Consider the following 20,462-nt stretch of genomic DNA (forward strand, 5'->3'; position numbering starts at 1 on the left):
CATTTTGCATGCGGTCTATTCCTTCGTTATGCTGGAATTCCCTACTTGCCCGATTAAGAAACTTGTCACCTTTTTCTCCTTAACACATAAACTAGTGCTCCAGAGGCAACTAAACAGGAATGTGACAATTCAAAGGAAAATGACATCGCACCTCTAGAAGTGCATCCAGTAATGGAACAAGAGGTAGAATTAGTATATTGTTTCTAATGAGGTGCACGCTGAAGGTTTGTTTTAAATTACTGATTTTAGTTTAATGCACAAATTTTTAGGACAGAGCTGGTACACCTGTATCTTCCACGCACCTTGGCAAGTTGGTCACGGGCCTCATTGCGTTCACGCAGTGCACTGTCCCACTGGCGAATGGCTGCTGTGCACTGCTGCTGCAGGCCTGTGCGGTCACGCAGGGCAGCGTTGCGCTCAGCTAGTGCCTCCTCGGCCCCCTGTTTGAGCCGCTGTAGTTCCTCTTGGCAAAGCTCCAGGCGTGCCATGTGTGCACTGTGAGCCGCTGTCAAGTCCGCATACCTCTTGTGCAAAGTGTCATATTCCTCCTTCAGGGCTTTGCACTTTTGCCGGTAAGCAGCCTCACCCCCAGTCTCCATCAGGCCCTCCTGCAAGAAAGAAGCACACAGCTACACTAGGGAACAATCTTTTAAATAATACTGAACCTTGTTTTAATTGCTGACCATCCGATACAAACACCTTTTCTGTCAATTACAGGAAGGAAGCCATTTATACACACAAAATAAACAAAGGACCCACAAACAGTTATAGTAGCATTCAACAACAATACAAAGGTACACGTCTCTTTACCACATTTTGAGAGAATATTTAGAGTTAACGTCTCTGTGCTTCTTTCTAAACAGTATTAACAAGTCTTCTATGGTTTGGTAAAACCAGGAGGAGCAAGAAAAACAACTGAAAGCAGTAAAATACAAAACTGCAGTGCTTTCTTCTAGGACGCTATTTTCCAGAGCTGTCCATGCATGTATTATTGATACATGTTCGCTTCTACAACATAGTAGCTGCAAGCCCCTCTACATGTATGCACATGTGTTCATACGTATACATATACATACAAACTAAAAAATTTGATGGGGTGAAATGGACTAGATCCCCTGCAACTCCACGTCTGGCTACGCCTATGATGCTTATTTGATAGGGCTGCTGGCAATAAGTTGTACTGGGGCATTAGTCGGTGCCTGTCGTCAAGCCTTCGTTCTTTTCCAATGCTTATCTGTAAAGGCATTGTTGCAATTGCGCTGAAGTCAGAATAATTGATCGACAGGTCTCTGCACTTACCGAACAGATGGAAGACCTTTCGCGGCACATTGTGACGTCGGCCACACAGCTATCCGAGGGGTAGTTAATCGCAGTATGTACTAACTGGTAGGCATAGGATGAGCCACTACAGTTCAAAGTGATCCTGCAACACTTCTCCAAGTAATTATCGATATCCTCACTATCAGTGTTTATTGCCTTATGAATCAATTGCCGCACAAATTTTTTGTATCCGTGAAGTACAAGCGGAGCCACAAGGATTTGTCACATGCTCTCCTTTCATCCCAACAACTTGCTGAAAGCTATGAAGGGGGGTGGGGTGGGGGGGGATGACAAGGGGGTAAGAAGCTACATCAGCACACATCATGACCTGGAGCCCTTTCTGTTCTTTGAACACGTCGGATCACTTTTGGTGCGATCACAAGCACACTAGTGTCGCTACTGCATACTTTTAGTACCTTACAGAGCGCGGCACCAGCACATGGCAGTACCCTATGGCAGCCGCGGCAACTGTGCAGCACAAGAATGCTCAAATCAGGCAATGGCCGTGTCCTTCCCTTCGTTGACATAGTCAGGCCCATCGGCGATTGAATTTGCTGAGAGAAGAGTGAGCTATTTCTAGTGGTCAGTGAAACGCAATTGTAAATTGCCTGCCACGTGCAGTGCTATACTGTTCTGTTCACATGTTCACAAGAGCCTCGACTACCAATCAGCAGTGCTTTCTGACCATGTTCAAAAAGTGTTTCAGAGCCTCTATAAGCGGTTGGCGAATACTTTAAGCATTATGAAACTCAGTCGAGGATTTGTCGCAAGTACAGTTTAACTGTTAGTACATTTAAAGTGGGTGTGTGTTAACGAGGTTGTACTGTGTATATGCAATAATTAAAATAACAAATTAACATGTCACACAGCCAGACTTGAACTTGTTACACTAAGTCCTCAACAACAAAAGCCCAATGCTCTAACCATAAGGCCACAGACATACACTTAAACAGGCAGAATAGAACAGCCTTAAAGGGTTACTGAAGTCAGTGATGCTACCGAGGACTTCTGATTTGGAGCAATTTTTGTAGCAGCAAAATTTTCATTTTGGAGCACTCTGGAGCAGCAAAAATTTCCATCGTGGAGCACTTTGGAGCAGGTAATTTTGCATCTGGGAGCACTCAGGAGCAGCTAATTCTACATCCTGGAGTGCACTGGAGAAGCAAATTGCATTACCATTCAAGCACCTAAATTATTATTATGGGGCTCTTATGAAGAGCTGGAAATATTTGCATTCATTGCAAATCTCATGGAAAAAAATCATCTCAGGAGAACTCCATATTTCACTCTATAATGCAAAAATAAGGGCTCATGCAGTGGAGTGTTCTGGATTAACCTCTATAAACAAAATACTGCGTCAATGAAATTGTACTTTATGAAATAACACTCTATAAGTACATCTATGTGGTTATCAGCAGACGTGATAGACAAAGGCTGTGACGTACATTAGTGTCTGAATGCTAAATAGTCGCACTGTCCCTAATGCATTCCCCTAAGACAACTCCAAGGCGAAAGCCAGGTGCCGTTTTTTTTCTCGATTCATGTAGCGATTCTCCCCCTCCTCTCTGCAAGCTTTCTGCACCTAACGTGGTTTTGCAACACCTCCGGAATTGGAGGCATTGCAAGCTTTCTGCACCTTACCTGGTTTTGAACTAGCTCCAGAGATCGGCGCACCGATCATGGAAGCAATGCAAAGAGACGATGTCACGTGATGACGTCATCACGTGACATCACGACTTATGACGTCATGATGACGTTATCACGTGATATTTTTTGCACCAATCGTTTAACGCCGCCGACGGTCAATTTTAGCGTTTGAGGCTTTCGCATTAATATTGCGAGTATTGAACGTAAACAGCCTGGCCGCTAGCAACTTGGCCTTGCATACCAAACTGTCCCCCACGATGTCACCTTTGTGCCGTGCGCGAAACAGCTTCGCTAATCATACATTTCGCAGAGTGCAGTATGGCTCAACTTTTTTTTTCTTTTTATTCTGATAGCAATTATATATGGACACTCTCGACGGGTTTTTGCCGTCGCTGTTGCCGTCATTTTCCGTATAAAGTCCTAACTGATAATATCACCCCGCGCATTCTACCCGCGGATAAAAGCTCGCGAGCGCTGGCGACGAACGCAGCTGAAGCGGAGATTAAACGAGCCGGCAGTCTCCGTCGCACGGAGAGCGCATGCGATAACATCTTCCAGCGTGTGGGCCTGCCGTCGATTGCTTATCAAACAGAGAGGAAACGCCCCGCCTGTCTTTCGTAAGGAGCATGAACAGACGCCGGTGGAGTGGAGAGGGTGGGGGAGTTGACTGCGTCGATCGAAGGGCGCAGTCGCTGGCGCGCGCACTATCTCGAGGTATCAGGAGACGGCTCGTAAAATTGCTGTGCGCTCAACGCTAACTTCGCGTTCAGAAAACTGACAGCATGAAAATCGCTTCGGTTACTGGAGCGGCCGTATTCCTTTAAATCAGCGTTTTGTTGAGTAACGCGACATCGGGTTCAAAAAGGTTAGCTGCTAGCCTTACCTCATATAACAATACAATTAATTTTATTAATGAGATGACTTTAAAAAAAAAAAAACAAGCAGAAAATTCCAATTGAGACCCCAGCACTCACGAGCTCGAAAGAGCAGGCCCTTTAAAGGGACCGACAACCAACTTTTGCGATACCCGTTTTCTTGAGTGCAACGGGAAGCTTACCGGTCAGAGCTTCTAATCACGGAGTGGTAACGCGGAGAACGCCGTAAAACATTTGTAATCAGAGTTTCTCGATCTGCAGCGATTATGCAGTCTTAATATCACATGCTGCAAACAGTGAGAGGTGAGCGCGATAGCGATTATACGCCAGCAGTGGTGACAAGTTATGCCCTATGTATGAAAAGGCAATGTTACGTTTGCAAAGCCTGCGGCGCCGCGACTACTGCTTTCTAGCCTATTAAATTATTTTACAATAGTTATAGCGTTTTTCTGGGGCTTCTTGTAGAAGTACTTTGGCCGTACACAGGTCGCTTTATCACATTTTAGTCAATCCAAGCCAAGCTAAGCCTTCGAAAACGAAACAAGTGGTAGGATACACGAGCAGTGTTGTTCATGAAGTGGTAGCAATCCTCCACAGAACAGTAAGTCGATGGCATTTTGCGAGCAGCAGCGCAAACTCGCGTGCTACTCTTCAAAAGTCCGATACGACGAGAGTCGAGCTACGCGGGAAACGCCGCCGGACGCCTCGCGCATGCGCCGCAGCCTCCGTTTCACTGGAAGCCACGAAAGCAGCGCCACATCTCATGGTTTACTTCTTTTACCTTAGAAACAAACGGGATTTGACAATAACATGCATATTCAAAATTTCAGCCCTCGTTCTGGTGCGTGTAAAAGCATTGGACTACATACAACAAAGTGCTTAAGACTGCATACGTCTAGTTCATGGCGCTCGCGCTAGGCTGCGCGACATACCGGTTTTTGTTACTTTTAAACGCGATTTAAAAATATAAATCCTACTCAGATCGCGAAAAGTATTCTGGAATCTGTCACTATAATTCACGGCCTTTTCATTTCCACTAGGATCTAATTACCCGTTCTGGCCAGTTGTCGGTCCCTTTAAGGGGGTATTTACCGCAAAGCGATTACAAACCCGGATGTCCTGGTGGAAGGAATTACGAAAAAGCTCTGCTGGATGAAGATCCATGGATAAAGTATATTTGAGGAAAAGTGTCAACGCGTTCCCGCCGTTGACGTGCTCTTCCATAGACGCGAAGCACGGAAATTTGATATTGTTATATATCTATCGTTAGCGATCCCAGATTTCATTGTCCAGAAACAGAAGTGACAGACATTTTAGTGGCCCGCGTGTAGTTGTTACTGAACACTGCTTTCATTGCGTGCCGTGCGACGCTTGAAACGAGCTATCAGCAGCGTTTCTGGAACAGACGACGTCCGCCGATGAATCCCCGCCACACTTTCACGCTGCCGATTGGCCTAGACGTCACGAGCCTCTGCGGAGAGCGCATTTTGCCGTGGAGCCGACTTGCAGAACAAAAGCTGCGTCGGCACCGTGCATAGCATCATGGCTTACGCGGGACGCACGCGCCAGCGCTGTTAATTCAGTGGAATTATTCTTGGTCTGTAGTTGTAACATTGACGGCCCCAAGCTCACGCTGCACATATTTTGACGCGCCGGTGGTATTGCTGGTGATAGACGCCCCCAAACCCGAGACTCTGGCGTAGTTTGGCGCAATTTTCATCGATATTATCAGAATGGCGCAGTAAATGCAATTTGGCGCACTTTGGCGCAGTTGGCGCAGGAGTGAACCACTAGACGAGTTTAAGCCGATAAATTAATCTTTGCAAGCTGTATTGTCATTAATTCTACTATTACAGGTTCATTATTAAAATGTAGGTACAATTCATTTTTGAATTTTGCATCAACACTTCTCCTGGATGTCAGTTTGACATCAGCGTTTCCAATTGTCTTTTTCCGCATTTTAGCTAGATTGGCTCAATAAAATTTCCTGACACTTGCTAGTTCCCTTAGAATGTAATGCAGTGGTGGTCCAGCCAGTTGAAGATTTGGAGCAATTTTTAGAGCAGTGAAAAGGCTAGTCTGGAGCAGGTTTGGAGCAGACAAAATGGAGTTTGAATAAGTGCTGCTACAACGCGAACAAGTAGACAACACCAACAGCCAGAGCCACCATCAATCAGGCTCTTCGCACGAAAGAATTTCATATGCTCGCTTCACCGCAATAGACAAGATGTGTATTGCTGTAAAGTATTAGTCGCAAGGCAAGCATGGCCCATAGTGTTTCTGCGAGTGACAAATAATAATAATATAATTGTTGGGGTTTAATATCCCAAAACCACGATATGATTATGAGAGAAGCTGTAGTGGAAGGCTCCAGAAATTTCGACCACTTGGGGTTCTTTAACGTGCACCTAAATCTAAGCACACGGGCCTCTAGCATTTTCGCCTCCACTGAAGTGAGGCTGTGGTGGCCAAGATTCAATCCTATGACCTTCAGGTCAGCAGTCAAGCACCGTAGCAACTAGACCACTGCAGCGGGTTCCTTCAAGTGACAGGTGTCAAAAGATAATTGCAAACAGAAATATCATCCTAACCAGAAAACAAGCAGCCTAATCATTAAATAAAAGGAAAAAAAGAAGTCAATGCAAACGAGAACTTTCACTTTGGAATTGCCTAGGTACACCATACATTTTATCATCGCACCAACTTACTATGGCTGATGCTCCACCATACTCACTGTTAAAGGAGCAGTGACATAAAATTTAAAGCTTGAGAAGTGGCCTTCACTCGATAGCTTTGTATGCATAAGTTTTTCGAGCGAAGTATGAATTGTGTCCGTTATGTAGAAGTTATTTTACACACAGTGACGAGCAGCGTGTGCTCGTCAGTGTGTGATAACTCAGAGCGATTATCTCAACTGCATTACGTGCCAGCATGTCGTGAAACAGTTGTGCACGACTTACACCAGTGGCGTTTCAAGTACCGCAAGACGGAATGTTTGTCATGGAGAGCTCCAAAGTTCGTTTATAAAAGCCTTCAGGTAGGACTGCGCATGCAATTTACGTCTCTCCATGCATCTCTGCGATGCATGTGGGCTTTACACACCCGGAGACTGTGGTGTTCTTCGGAGTTTAATGGCGACATGGGCGAGACACACCAGCATGGACGCCTGGCTGGGGACGAGACGCGTAGAGCATTGACAGCATGCGTGTGTGCGTGTGTGTGTGTGTGAGGGCGGTGATAGAAGGCGAGCCCGCCGTAATCGAAGAATCGGCAGACGCGAATGGAATTCTGAGCAGTGTGGACGTATTTCACCTTTAATAAATCGTTGAATAAACTGCTTGCTGTTGTTAGCTGCCAGACTGCTTATTTCTGTGGACAAGATAGGACTGTCTGTCCTGTCCACAATATTTCTTCCTGTTCTGTGTTCTTGCCTGCCAGAATGGCCCAAGAGTGCATCTCCAGGTGCCTCTTAGTCGATGCTTGGACCGGCGTCGATTTGAGAATCACTTCTTTGCAGAGGATCGAGTGGAAAATGATTCATCACGTCGTGAATCCCAGAGATTCCCAATTCCTCAGTGTTTTCTTCATCACTTGTAGACACTGATGATGGTGGCGACGACTATGGTGGCGAGGAATACATTACATGTGTGCGCCTAGCAGACGAAATGTCAGCTGAAACTCGCGTCACCATTCTGTGTGGCCACAAGATCAGGTGAGACCCTTTCGGGACATGACCGCGGGAGGTGACCACGCGGCAGCGCTGCCAGCGCTGCAAATTCACGGGCTCGGCACCAGTTTTGAATCACATTCAGTACTGGTCCTACCCAATACTAATCAATATTACAGATATTTATTCGTCCCTCCTTCGCATAATCAGTAGCGAATCGTTACTAGGGGGTCAATAACTACACGTGGATGCAGAAAATGCGAAATGCGTAAAGTTGATGTCACTGCTCCTTTAACTATTAGGGGCACAAATAATGACGGAACACGTAGTTCTGGTGCAGGAGCAACTGTACGTGCTAGCACTGATGCTGCACCGTGCTCAATAATTATCAACTATAGGGAAACAAATAATGACAGAACGTGTACTTCTAGTGCACGAGCAACTATATGCACTAGAACTGATCGCCGAACATGTATCAAGACTAACAGTAGACAAACAGCGCTAAGAGACGGGATGAAGCAAGGGCACAGACCACGTCCCGTCTTCGTCCCGTCTTAGCGCTGTCCCGTCTCTTGCTTCGTCCCGTCTCTTAGCGCTGTTTGTCCACTGTTAATCATGAACCAACCAACCCAAATTAGTACCCTAATGTATCAAGACACTGCAACAAATGCTATCGGAGCACTTCACTGCAATACATACATGGACGTTTAGGCTTAGCATAACAATTGCATACCGAACCTTGCACACTGCAACTGACATGTATCACTTTTAAAAAGTTTTCTGAAATATCAAACAAACTCTCGCATGTTTGAATCTTCATTTGCGTGAAGACATCACTTACAGTGTGCAGTGCCTAAAGTGTCAGCATAACCAGCATGGCTACATTTATGACACGCATAGCGATTACCAAGAAAAGCACTTGTCTAAGTATTATCACCAGTTCCTCATCAAAGAGATGAGCTTCCAGAAAAAATGCCGAACTGCCAACAACACAACACAGATCAAATGCACGTGTGGTGGCGCCGATATTTTGGTTAGCCTGAATATAATAAGAAAAAGTGCATCGGTGGAAAGAGGGAGAGGCGAGGGCATCTGTGGCAATATGGAAAAGCTGTTGGTATCTTTGGTGCCAGACAAACAATATTTTGAGTCAGAAATGGTGCACAGCTACATAAGCAGGTGGAATAGTGAACTTTGGCACAGTTGGCACAAGCTACACTTGAATGGGCAGAGAGAAATAGGATTGTAGCAAAATGGCACAAAGGGTGCAGTTGGACCACTTGTGCATAATGTAAATCTATTTGCCAATAAGGAATTATGTAGACCCTAGCAGATGCATTCACAATCTTTGACGTCACACGGATTGGTGTGGCAACCTCAAAGCAGCGTCGCTACCTCTATATATTTTTTTGTGCATTTTCTTCAGTACCAAGCGTCCTCTCACTGTAGGATTAGTGCTTTTGGTATTGTGAAAGGGTAATTTATTAATATGAGAAAAACTGCTTTTCCATTTATTGTCCCTAAAAAGGGAGAAGCAGTTTGTAGACAAAGTGTTATATTACTTAACCTAGGATGATGAAAACTTCAGTGATTATGTATTTTCATATGATGACATGAAATATGAACTCAGTTTTTATTTAGAATGTGCTGTTAAATTTTTATTCATGAAAACTTCATTTGATCACATAATTAATAAATTGGCTACTTATATCCTGATGAATGAACTGTCAATGGATTCTAAAGATCTCAGAGAGTGCAACAAGAGTAATTTTATGGTTCTAGCTTTCTTAGACCAAAAGTTATGAAGTTTCCAAGTTCTTGTTCAATGACAGAAAAAGCACTTTTCTTACTTCATCCCTCTTCAAAATTGATAACTTTGCAAAGTAACAGTCGACATCCTATTGCACTCACTAAGCACTAAGCTTTTCAGCAACACAAAAATGATAAAAACTGAGTGTGCCAAGGCTGAGAAAAGGTTCTCAGCGATTATAAGATTACAAAAAAATGAACCAGGGAAAATAGCAATGAACAAAACACCACCGGTGGCTGATGCAATATAAAAGGCTGTTATAGCTAAAATAATGATCTAAGGTACAAGAATATTGGTGATATTATGCCTCAGTAATGGCAGAATCCAAAAATAATGTTTCCGAAAAATCAATTTTCTGGGGTCAATTTTCGGTCCTAAAAAGCAGCTTCCTTGTTAAAGGACCCCTGACAGCCAAATTTTTATTTGTGTCTTTTATGCTTTAATTAGTTGCTTTGTGTCTGATAATCTCAAAAGTGAATCGTAAATGCTCTAACATATTGCATAATTAATGCCAGCATCGTTAATTATGACCAATTTTGTCATCACAGCAACATGCCCGCCTAAAATCATAAGAAACTAGTGCCCCACGCCATAAGATCACATGCACTCAAGCTTTGGTGACGCTGATAGTGCAATTTTTGAATCGGAACCCCGCGCATGGGACAGAATGAAACAACGTGGATGCTGTAATATCAGTTAGGACAGGGGTCTCAAACACGCGGCACGCATACCTTGTGCTAGCGGCCCGGCCCCCAGATGACTGCCCTTGTTCCGTGTTTGTTTTCTGTTTTTTTTCATGAGCTACACAGACATGACTAGTAGTATCAAGCATTTCTTTCGCAAGGCGCCCCATGTGGTCACCACGTGTTAAAACGCAAATAACTGAGGAATGAAAACACTGTGTTTCAGAATCGGCGTACAGATTTTAGTCATTCTGGAGATCAGTAGCAATACGTTTCTTAAACTCTGACAACACCAAATCTCCTTCAGAAATGACCTGTATGTGAGATATGGGAGAGGCGTTCTTTCCAATGGCAACATTAGCTGATGTGAAACATATGTTAGGCCTATGCACCCCCTGCACTCAAATGGCTTGGATTCAAATCTGACTTAAGCTAGCTACCTAGCTCCTGCTTAGCGCACGATGGTCCTCGCAATGCGGCTTTGCCACATGACTTGAATTGGTATAACTTTCTTTTTTTTTTTTTTGAAAGTGGGTTGAGGCCGTTTAATGGGAGATTTATGGCTCTGCTCGTACAATCGGGAAGACAGGTCAGGGATTGGGAGCCTCTTGTGTAAATTGGCAGGTAAGGAGCTGGCTACAGCTGTCCATGTTCGAGATTTTTGTTACTTTTCTCTGGCCTCCCTGTTTCCTCAATGAGCAACTTCTGAGTTGGAAGGACAACCAACTTCTGCAGAACCTTCTCAAAGCTTTTGTGGCCTTTGTTGAACTACAGTGTATATAAGTGGCAATCCCAACAACTCTGTGTAGAGGGGAGCAGCAAACAAATCTTGCTACTGGGATACTCCGGAAAATTATGGTTGAAGTTTGAAGTTTATTTACAGTTTTGACAATACATGAGACATGAATTGTCATGGTGCTGGAACAAACATTCACCTCGCATAAACTGAAACTACAGTTTTTTTGTTCGTCAGCCTCTTATGTAAGTACAAGGCATAGACTTCACCAGTGTACAGGTGTCAACTGAACAATGAGCTTGCATTAACTCAGCCAGGGCTAGTGCTTGATCATTGTTATACCTGGAAAGCTCACTATGTGGGCAAAAAGATGCGGTTGTGAGGCTCATCAGCATAGTGTGAATTGGAAAATGAGGCTTCTACAGATAGCGCGCCTCAATCATTGAATTACTTTTTAGCCTTCTGCTTGGGGAAATGGCTTAATTTTTTACATATGGAACTAGTATACTGAAACATAATTTTGCTATCAAATTTTTAAGAGATTTTCTTTAACCGCTATTTTTTCGATGAGCCCTCAATAAAAAAATACAAGTTCTACAGCATAGCTATACCAGCAATGCTTCAATAGTATGTACAGTACGGTCCACTGTTAAAGGGAACACTCGAATGAGCAACTTTCATTTTGTTGGCCCCTTAACGGCTAGTGGATGTGGAAAGATTGTTCGTGCACATTACTAGCCTATCATAAGGGTTCCGAGCTATCAATCACCAGTAGTGGTATGCAGATCTAAGTCACTATGCTTTTGTAGGAGAGCGAAATCCAGACATACCCGAAACACAAGTGTTCCCTTTAACAGCGGACCCGCCTGTACATGCTGCATACTCATTTGCAACTTTTAAAGTGAAATTTTTCTGCATGCAAACCAATCTGACAAGCACATTCACACTTACGACTCCGAACACTTACGACTCAGTCTCCGAACAGTTAGTGGAAACATTCACAGTAGTCTGACGACAATGAGACAGCGTGAACTTTTTCTGGCACACCACTGCTTTGTGGTTGCTGCAAGAGACTCACCTGTTTTTGATGATGAAGCTCACTCAGTTCTTTCTGCTTTTCATCTACAATCCTCTGAAGACGCTTTACCTCCTGCTCTAGAAGCCGTTTTTCGGCGAGCAGGTCTCCGTTCTCCTTTTTCATCATTAGTATTTCTTGCCAGTGGTCCTCGGCTTTACTCTGAGCAAGACATCAAGAAAGAAACATGTTACAGCAAAATACCACTATTCCCACTAAAAACTGCACTATGGGTAAAAAATTGCAGCAGAGGTTGAGAAGGAAAACAGCCAAAATAGCTTCATAAAATCTTCACATCCCAATAATCGCACACAAAAATATATAAAATGAGGTCGCATTGGTACTGCAACTGTAACCTACCTGCAAACTATGACATTCACATTTATTTTCTCCAGAACAAAATTAAGCTTTAAATACTGCATTAATTACATCATATTACACAAAAACAGGAAATTGTCCAAGTCTGTCATGCAATACTATACACTAGCTGGTATCACCGATAAACTTCGTACAAACAAAGTGCAGAGACATTGCAAGTTTTCAATGTGAAATTAGTGGCACAAAAGAATAAAGTAACTTAAGAACGTCTGGATGCAAGACAGCTGGTACGTATCCACAGTTTAAAAAAGCACAAAATAAAACACGGACAAGTGTGAGTCTCTACTTGTTCGTGTTATATTATGCGTTGTTTTTAACCAAGAATGAAGTCTAACAATACTGTGCTAACAATAGAATGCATAACTGGCTGCTCAACTATCTATTGTCCACAAAAAAGCGAAATAAGATTCATCGTAAACTCTGTAACCAGCATTTAGACTTAGACTCTGTTAAAAAACACAGAGTCTGAGTCTAAATGAATTTTTACAGAGTTAAGAAACTAACTGCAGTAAGAGCGTTGCACTAGCCAGTAGGGTGCTTATTCATTTCTGCAAACTATTAATAATGTGACTGCTTCAAAAAATAGATTAATGAAATTTACTAATCCTTATACTCACAAACTAACGCTGCTGATTTCAACCTGCCAATTAAAATATAATATTTTAAATGATACTACAAAGAACAGCAGCAGCACTGTCAGTGGAGGGTGTACATAAGAGGCCCGTAACCTTTGCTCACAGAATTATTCACTGTACTATGAGGTGACCTAACACTAGAAGTATTTAGTGCTGTTCTGACACAAAGAAGCTGAATGTGCGCCTGCACCGTAAGCAACAATCTGTTGGTACAGAAGAGTTTTGTGAAACAAGAAACAGGCCCAGCTAACCTAATGACTTGGAAACCAAACAATGTGAGAAGCATGCTCCTAGCGATCTGTTTGCCATTTTGGAACTGGAGAGGAACAGGTGAACTTTTGTCATTTGTCATTTTAAAATGGTACCATCTTAAAAGTGCACCATTTTAATTGCACCAATTTGCACTACTTTAAAAGATGTCATTTTAAAAATGGTGCAAATTGCTTTACCCAGCTGTCCGCTGAAATAGTGCCACTGCAACAGTAGCCATAAAACCAGTCAAACAAGTCAGCAGAGTGCAATGGCTGCTCAACTATCTATTGTCCACAAAAAAGCAAAATAAGATTCATCATAAAGCTTATACCACCCCACCCACCTGCCCTTCCTTTCTTTTTAATGTCTGTCTACACTATACACTAGAGCAAGGGTCTCAAACACGTGGCTTGCCAGCCGCATTCGCGAACGGCCCAACTTGCACATGACTTTTTTTTTTCTTAAAAAGTACATTCATGAGCTACACAGACGCGACTGGTCTCAAGCATATTTTCCGTGAGGCACCCGATCCAATCACCATATGTTAGAACATAGCCATGGAACAAAAACGCTATATTTCAGAATCAGTGTCCAAATTCTAGTCGTTCTGGAGATCAATATTGATATGTTTCTTGAAACCTGGCATCAGATTCCCTTCAGAAATTACCCATATACGAGATATAGGAAAGGCCTTCTTTCAAATGGTGATGTCAGCTGACATTCTGCTCAAACTGTCTCCCCCCGCTCCAACCAACCTTCTTCAGCATCCCGGCTCGTAGGAAGACTAAATGACTACCGCTAGCTGAGGTGAGTTTGAGACCCCCTGCACTAAAGTCTGCTGATCTTTCTTTCAAATGATACTGACACACTCATTTTGTTAAAGACTCATAGAATTGAACCTGCATCTTAAAAACATTTTGGCACCCAACGTAAACTGTAAATTTTCTGTACACTTGCGAGCAGCAGCACAACACAACGGTATGCAGTTGGCTGGCACGCCAGTAACACTGAAAAAAAAAACAGCCTTCAGGACAAGGCACAAGGTAGGAAAGTAGTGCCCTTTCCATCATGGAAATTTCTCCTTTGGATGTTGATTACTGAGAGCTTTCTAGCCGCATGCTTGAGGTGCTCAGGGAGCTTGTATTATTAGATGTGAAACATCTTATAGCGGAGTTCAATCCGGTGGTGGTGGTGTGCGGCGTGACCACCCTTACTGTGCATGCGCAAGGCCTCTCCACACACCTCCTTTCCCTCTCCCATCCCCCTCTCCACTCCCACTCTCCCATCCCCTTTCCCCCTCTCCACTCCCCCTCTGAAACGCGGGCTTTGCATGCCGAAACACTGCTTTGCATCGCCTCATGGTCCCCTTTAGCGGGAGATGGTGTGATTTTTTATTAAGGGCACTACTAACACAAGAGAACAAAACAGTACTAAAGCTGACATACAATCCTCAGCAGTGTGTATGTTCCTGTGCACCTCCTTAGCCTAGGCGCTCTAAGCTGTTGCAAGGTATTCAATTGCTCATTAGAGCACTAGCACTAAATACCCAGAGAGACTGCCCAGGGAATGCCTTGGGAGCAAATTTTAACCCATGTTGACCACAGTCATTCAGTGCATCATTACAGTGGTGAAAGCGGTGAGGGGGGTATCACTTAACATAGTGAATGTGTTGCAGGTCAGACTTTCACACAAGTAACAACACTACGAGGTTACACAGAATATTCCCAAAATGTATTTTTACTATTTGACATTAGCAACAATTTAAAATATCTAATATTAAAGGGGTACTGACACCAATTTTCGAAGCTGACTTTACTCCACCACACAAATCCCCTGCATAGAGAGACGGCTCTGAGCAAGTTAGAAGCTCAGTAAATGTAGATATTTTATTTTGACATTAAAGCCAATTTTCGCATGGCACACCTAGTGACACCAACATTAGTGCGATGTCAGGCTGGTGACTTCACACATCAGTATGGCTGGTTGTAATGATGTCGGGTAACAAACACACAAAATGGCTGCTTGAGTGTAGCCAGTGGAGCAGAGCGGCCGCGGATACATCACAATATCTTGTACAAAGGCATAATGAAAAGCTCATACCGCGTCGTCACATCAGGGTACAGTAGGAATCGAAACTACCTTTTAAAAACATATTGTAATAAATTTTTCAAGGTACACCCGCGCTCACCAGTACATTTTCTAGGCTTTGAGGGCTGTCTTTCACTTGATGCAAAAAAACAACTGAAAATTTTCGTGTCAGTGCCCCTTTAATATATATACACTCTTCTGTATTGTTTATTACTTGAACACGTCAACCAGTATTTCCACCAAGGACAGCATATTTTGCCACTTTTATGGGGCCATACTGAAGTACCCCAGAAAGGAAATATGACATTAAATCTAGCAACGCAATGACCAGATAAGACCCGGAAAGTCACTTTCCACGTCAGGAAACTGGTTGTTTGTTTAAATTTATCTGTGATTCCTGTCACTTATGAGACAATACACAAAGCAACATAAAAAAATTGAGAACCAAAAATGCCACATCAAAATTGAAACATGAAACTGGATCCAAGAGCACAGAGATTCATGATATTGTAAGAGTATGGTGGAAAAACAGGAAGAACGGAAAGGAACTGACACGACAGCTGCTGGACAGTTGCTGTTTTTCTGCTCATACTCTTACAATACGTTGCACCAACTGAACCAGCAGACCACCATCTTGATAACATCATGAAGTCAGTGAGAATAAATGCAACAAAAAAAAAAGCATGCACTGAGAACAGGAGCCCTAGCAGTGGCATATATGTTAAAACTGCAACAAATTCTGAACATCCTTGAGTGACATGTTTATTCTGGCAGAACAGATAAGGTATGAACTCTAACAAAAATAGATACAGCTAAAACTCGAGCCAACGAAACCAGATTTTACAAATTTCCCGATCTAACGAAGAAATGTCTATTACCTGACAGGTACCCAGAGGGTTCAATGTTGTTACCATACCGAATTCCCAAAACTAACTTGGCACAAAACACAATTTAAGAAAGTTTTTCTCAAAAGACATGAGTAAAGAAAGCGCTAACTTTTTTTCCAATTTTGACACATACAGGGTTTTCTTCAAGTGTGTGCTTAAAGTTAACGCGGTAAAACATCTAGCCGCCACAGTCACAACCCTAGCTTTATTTTGACGAGACTGCACAACACACCCATGCATGGAACAATGTACTATTCGCACTGGGGGCTGTGGTTGTTTAGTGTCCCTGTAAATGCTCCCACAGGGACACTACAGTGGTTATTTTTATTATTTTATTGTTTATGCAACAAATAGCACTGATTGCCTCTTTGCAACTTTCTTGCTCAGAATACTCACACAATTACTGCATTCTTTCTCCCAATTATTGCATACCTGCAGCCTAACAAAGCTTCACATGACTGTCTGCGTGGCTTGCATCACCCGGACATGGAGCCTCCAATGTTCGGGCTGCCCTCCCGGCCTTTTCACACAAGCGGGCGTGGGTTAGCGGCAAATCCAATGCTGCTGCGGCAGCTATTCAGTGTCACTACCTTAGAATTTTTTATTTCAAAGCACCAAAAAATCGAAAAATCCCATTATCGATTTTACAGATTTGATTTATTTAATCAATCCGAGTGTGCTCATCACTTCATTAAATCAAGTTTCAATGTATAATAAATCTGTGTCAGACGAGACTTCATAATAAAAGGGCTCAACTGCATCGCAGGTGAGGCCCTCGGTGGGCTCCTAGCAGCCCCACCCCAGGACTCTAATAAAGTTCCTCCTCCTCCTCCTTAGGAGGAGGAGGAGGAGGGAGGACCGACCGACCGACCCGACCGACCCGACCGACCCGACCATTATCGATTTTACAGATTTGATTTATTTAATCAATCCGAGTGTGCTCATCACTTCATTAAATCAAGTTTCAATGTATAATCTGTGTCAGACGAGACTTCATAATAAAAGGGCTCAACTGCGTCGCAGGTGGGGCCCTCAGTGGGACCGACCGACCGACCGACCGACTGACTATACTGCTAAACAAAAACATTGCACAATGAAGGACATGTTGCTAGTGAAATATTTGTGCTAGCAGACTTCAACCCTATTGCTCGAGGCAATAACAATCCTATACATTTTGTGTATTATAAGGTTACAGTAGGATGTCAGCATCAGCGTCGATTCTCCTGCACTGACATTATGAAATGACAGGCACAAGATGTCTAGAACAAATTGCAGCTTTGGACCACATATTGGGAATGTGCTTGCTAATCTCTGAAATTCTGTGGTTGCTGGAAAGGCTGTACAACTCTCAGTTGTTTCCATTTCATAGACAGAATTGAAGTGCCCAGCCTAACATACAAAACAAATTTATTGACTATACAACCTAACACTAACAAACTGTCAAAGCTGCCCTTTACTGTGCAAGACTAGTCAAGGCTTGTCAATGTTATAAGGCCAAAGCTGCCATTTTTGTTGGCATTTCTGTCCCTTATTTTCTGCCTGAAAGTCCAATTTTACCCAAGGATTATTGTCTAGCATACTCGAATGTCAATGTTTTGATGCTTTTGTCTTTTTTGTGTGCGTGCACTGCAGCAGTACAATGAAAAGTCTTGCAAATCAGTAATTGAGAACAAACATGATTTGAAGAACTTAACAAATAAACAAGCAAATAAAAACTTATGATCACCAAATTAAGATGTTTGGAAAGCCTGAATTGAGCACAAGTAAACTGCACTTTCTCTTTGTTTCTTTGATTGCTTTTAGGCCAAGAGTAAATATAAAGAGGTCTTAAATATGCCAGAGGAATAGGCGTAAGAGAATAAAAACAAACAATTTCTTTTTGTCATTTTGCTACTATTTTATACATTACGTGCTACTTTCTCCAACTCAACACATAGCTGTGCACTTGTTTCCAGGCTGCCGCAGTCGTATTTCAGTCAAAGCTAACTTATTCTCAAGTTAATATATCAGTACACAGTTGTATATGGCCCCTGCAGCCAAAATCCTGAGCCTTCTCCACACAACTATAGCATCCATTTCTTGTAACATTCTGACTTCTGGATGCATTAATGAAAATGAAATTTCCATATTTATAACATGCCGAATACTGTGCAAATCATGCAAGGTGCTTGTCACTTTTGAAAAATTATAATTATGTGCATATTACCATAAACAAAATTTCACAAATTCAACCTACAATGCCTACATGCAAATGCAGATGTACCAATACATGTGCATCTGCACATGCACAATGGGCCCGTTACACTTCGACCAACCACATTTACTCATTCACTGCAAAGAAACTTCCACAAATCAAACGTACTTTATGTTTCCCGTGATAAAAATCCTGTTCCAATTTTACAGGAGGATCAGTAGGAACCAAATTGTTGTAGTCGTAGTCTCTACATGAGCTCAGGGACCAATCACTTGAGCTGGCTGTAAGAAAAAATAAAACAATTATGTAAAAAAAAATATTATAAAGGCCTTCATAGCACTTTCCTTAAAATGGCACAATGCCTTGAAAAATCAAAACAATGTGTGTTTAGTGCTCTACGCTATGTGGCCTCACATGAAAATTTCTTTGCAATAACGGTGAACACAACAGTAACAGAAGTAAGACAAAGAAACAAACAAAGCTGGACTTGTAAAGCAGGCTAAAAGAGCCAAAATGAGCAGTATACTAATAAAACAAGACAAATATGCCATAAACCTTAACTATTTATCAAAGCGTGTTTAACTTTTTAAAGAGATTCCTCCACTAGGCAGACACTTCAACCATTGGCCTAAACGTGCATCACTTGACATGCAACATGAAAAATAAGACTCTGGTGCTAAGCTCAAATTATCCAAAAACCAAAAGTGCTAGTCACAAACACCACACAGTTGTTAAAATGGCATGCAGTTAGGCAGGATCTGCTGGCACTCATTTGCTACATAGTTCTGGCCAGACCCGCATGCAATTATCCTACTTTAAGGTTTACGAACCCCACTGGGATACAAATATAATGCTATATTTAATGCAAGGAACTGAATGAGGAAATTAACTGTTAAAATAACAAAATAAGGATATAGAGAAACACTGGTGCCTTAGTGAGCAACAGCACAACAAAATAATTTAAAACACATATGCAATATTGCAAGCCCAACTCAAAGAAATAGCGAGCAACAGACCATGCGTTTTCCCCATGGAGGGGTTAAAACGATCTCCAGCCATAGTGAGCCTTCTGTACACACTGTCGTGGTCAGCATGCACCTAAGGAAACACAGACAAAATGACAAAAAAAGAAACACTCCAATTTCCATGAAAAAACACCACCAAAAACAAAATAATGCTATTGTACCAAAATGTACAACCACTGCTATTCACTCGGCCAATAAAAATCTTAAAGAAATATGCGTAAAAATTGTATTAAAGAAGGTAGAACCAAATAGAAAACAACTTATTTGTTGATAAATTTTATATTTTTATGACAGATACAAAGTAAATAATGCACATATAAGTTAGAACCAAATGAAAACTATCAAGTTGTTGTTGATGATTGGATTTTCTTGACAAAAGAGCAAGGTACAGGTTGAATAGTAATGACTGGACTGCTCAGTGGCACATGAACTGTGGTTGTAATATTGTCTTAAAAACGTGTAAAAACAATGGCTGTAAAAGTGCCTCAAAATTTACACAGTAATAATGTAGCAATAGGAAACGTGGCAAGAAAATATGGTGAGGTATGTTTTAAGAATAAAAAATATATGGTGCAAATTCATTACTAGAGCCAAAGTAAGAAGTGATTCTACTTGTTTTTTAATAGCACTACTACCCCACCAGATCACTTGTATGTGAAGGCATGGAGAAAGCAGCTATGCCCTTTTATCACAGCAACAGCCCCCAGAAAGAGGCTCCTCTGCAAATCATCTGAATGTATAACCTGCTGTATATGGATGTCATTGAGAACTACTTGGTTCACAAGATAAATGTATGTACAGGTGAATCATACTGGTGAAGTATGAGCTACAATTTGCAAGAAGGATATCACTGTGGCAAATAGTAGGTAGGGAGCAAGTGTGTTTATGCATGATGGCCATGTTGTCAACCCTACATCATTAGTATTAATGTTGAAGTTCGCTGACGAATTTAAGATTTCATATATTTCGTACTAGGAATGACGTTGCCTTATTTTCTACACATCTGGAAAGAAGACTGCACACAAACTACAAGAAAGAAAAAAGAGCCCAGTGGAGTGTGGCAAATGTACATATTTTAGAGCTAAGTAAGCCAAGAAATGCGATTCCACTACAATTGTGTGCTATATAATCTCTTCCATTTTCACTATGGCTCTAGCAGTGCACACCAGTTGTCAATAGGATTGTTCAGT

The 20,462-nt window shown here is 42.2% G+C and overlaps 1 protein-coding gene across 1 annotated transcript in view; it reads right to left on the minus strand.

Moving 5' to 3' along the window:
- LOC119380257 (disks large homolog 5-like) overlaps positions 1-20,462 on the minus strand; it is a 154,552-nt gene that overhangs the window by 126,169 nt on the left and 7,921 nt on the right. Inside the window, 4 exon segments of the mRNA XM_049417805.1 lie at positions 303-608; positions 11,817-11,975; positions 18,416-18,528; positions 19,264-19,345. Coding sequence (XP_049273762.1) covers positions 303-608; positions 11,817-11,975; positions 18,416-18,528; positions 19,264-19,345 — 660 coding nt within the window.

This window comes from Rhipicephalus sanguineus, chromosome 1 (assembly GCF_013339695.2).
Source record: "Rhipicephalus sanguineus isolate Rsan-2018 chromosome 1, BIME_Rsan_1.4, whole genome shotgun sequence".
In the NCBI taxonomy this organism is placed as follows: Eukaryota; Metazoa; Arthropoda; class Arachnida; order Ixodida; family Ixodidae; genus Rhipicephalus; species Rhipicephalus sanguineus.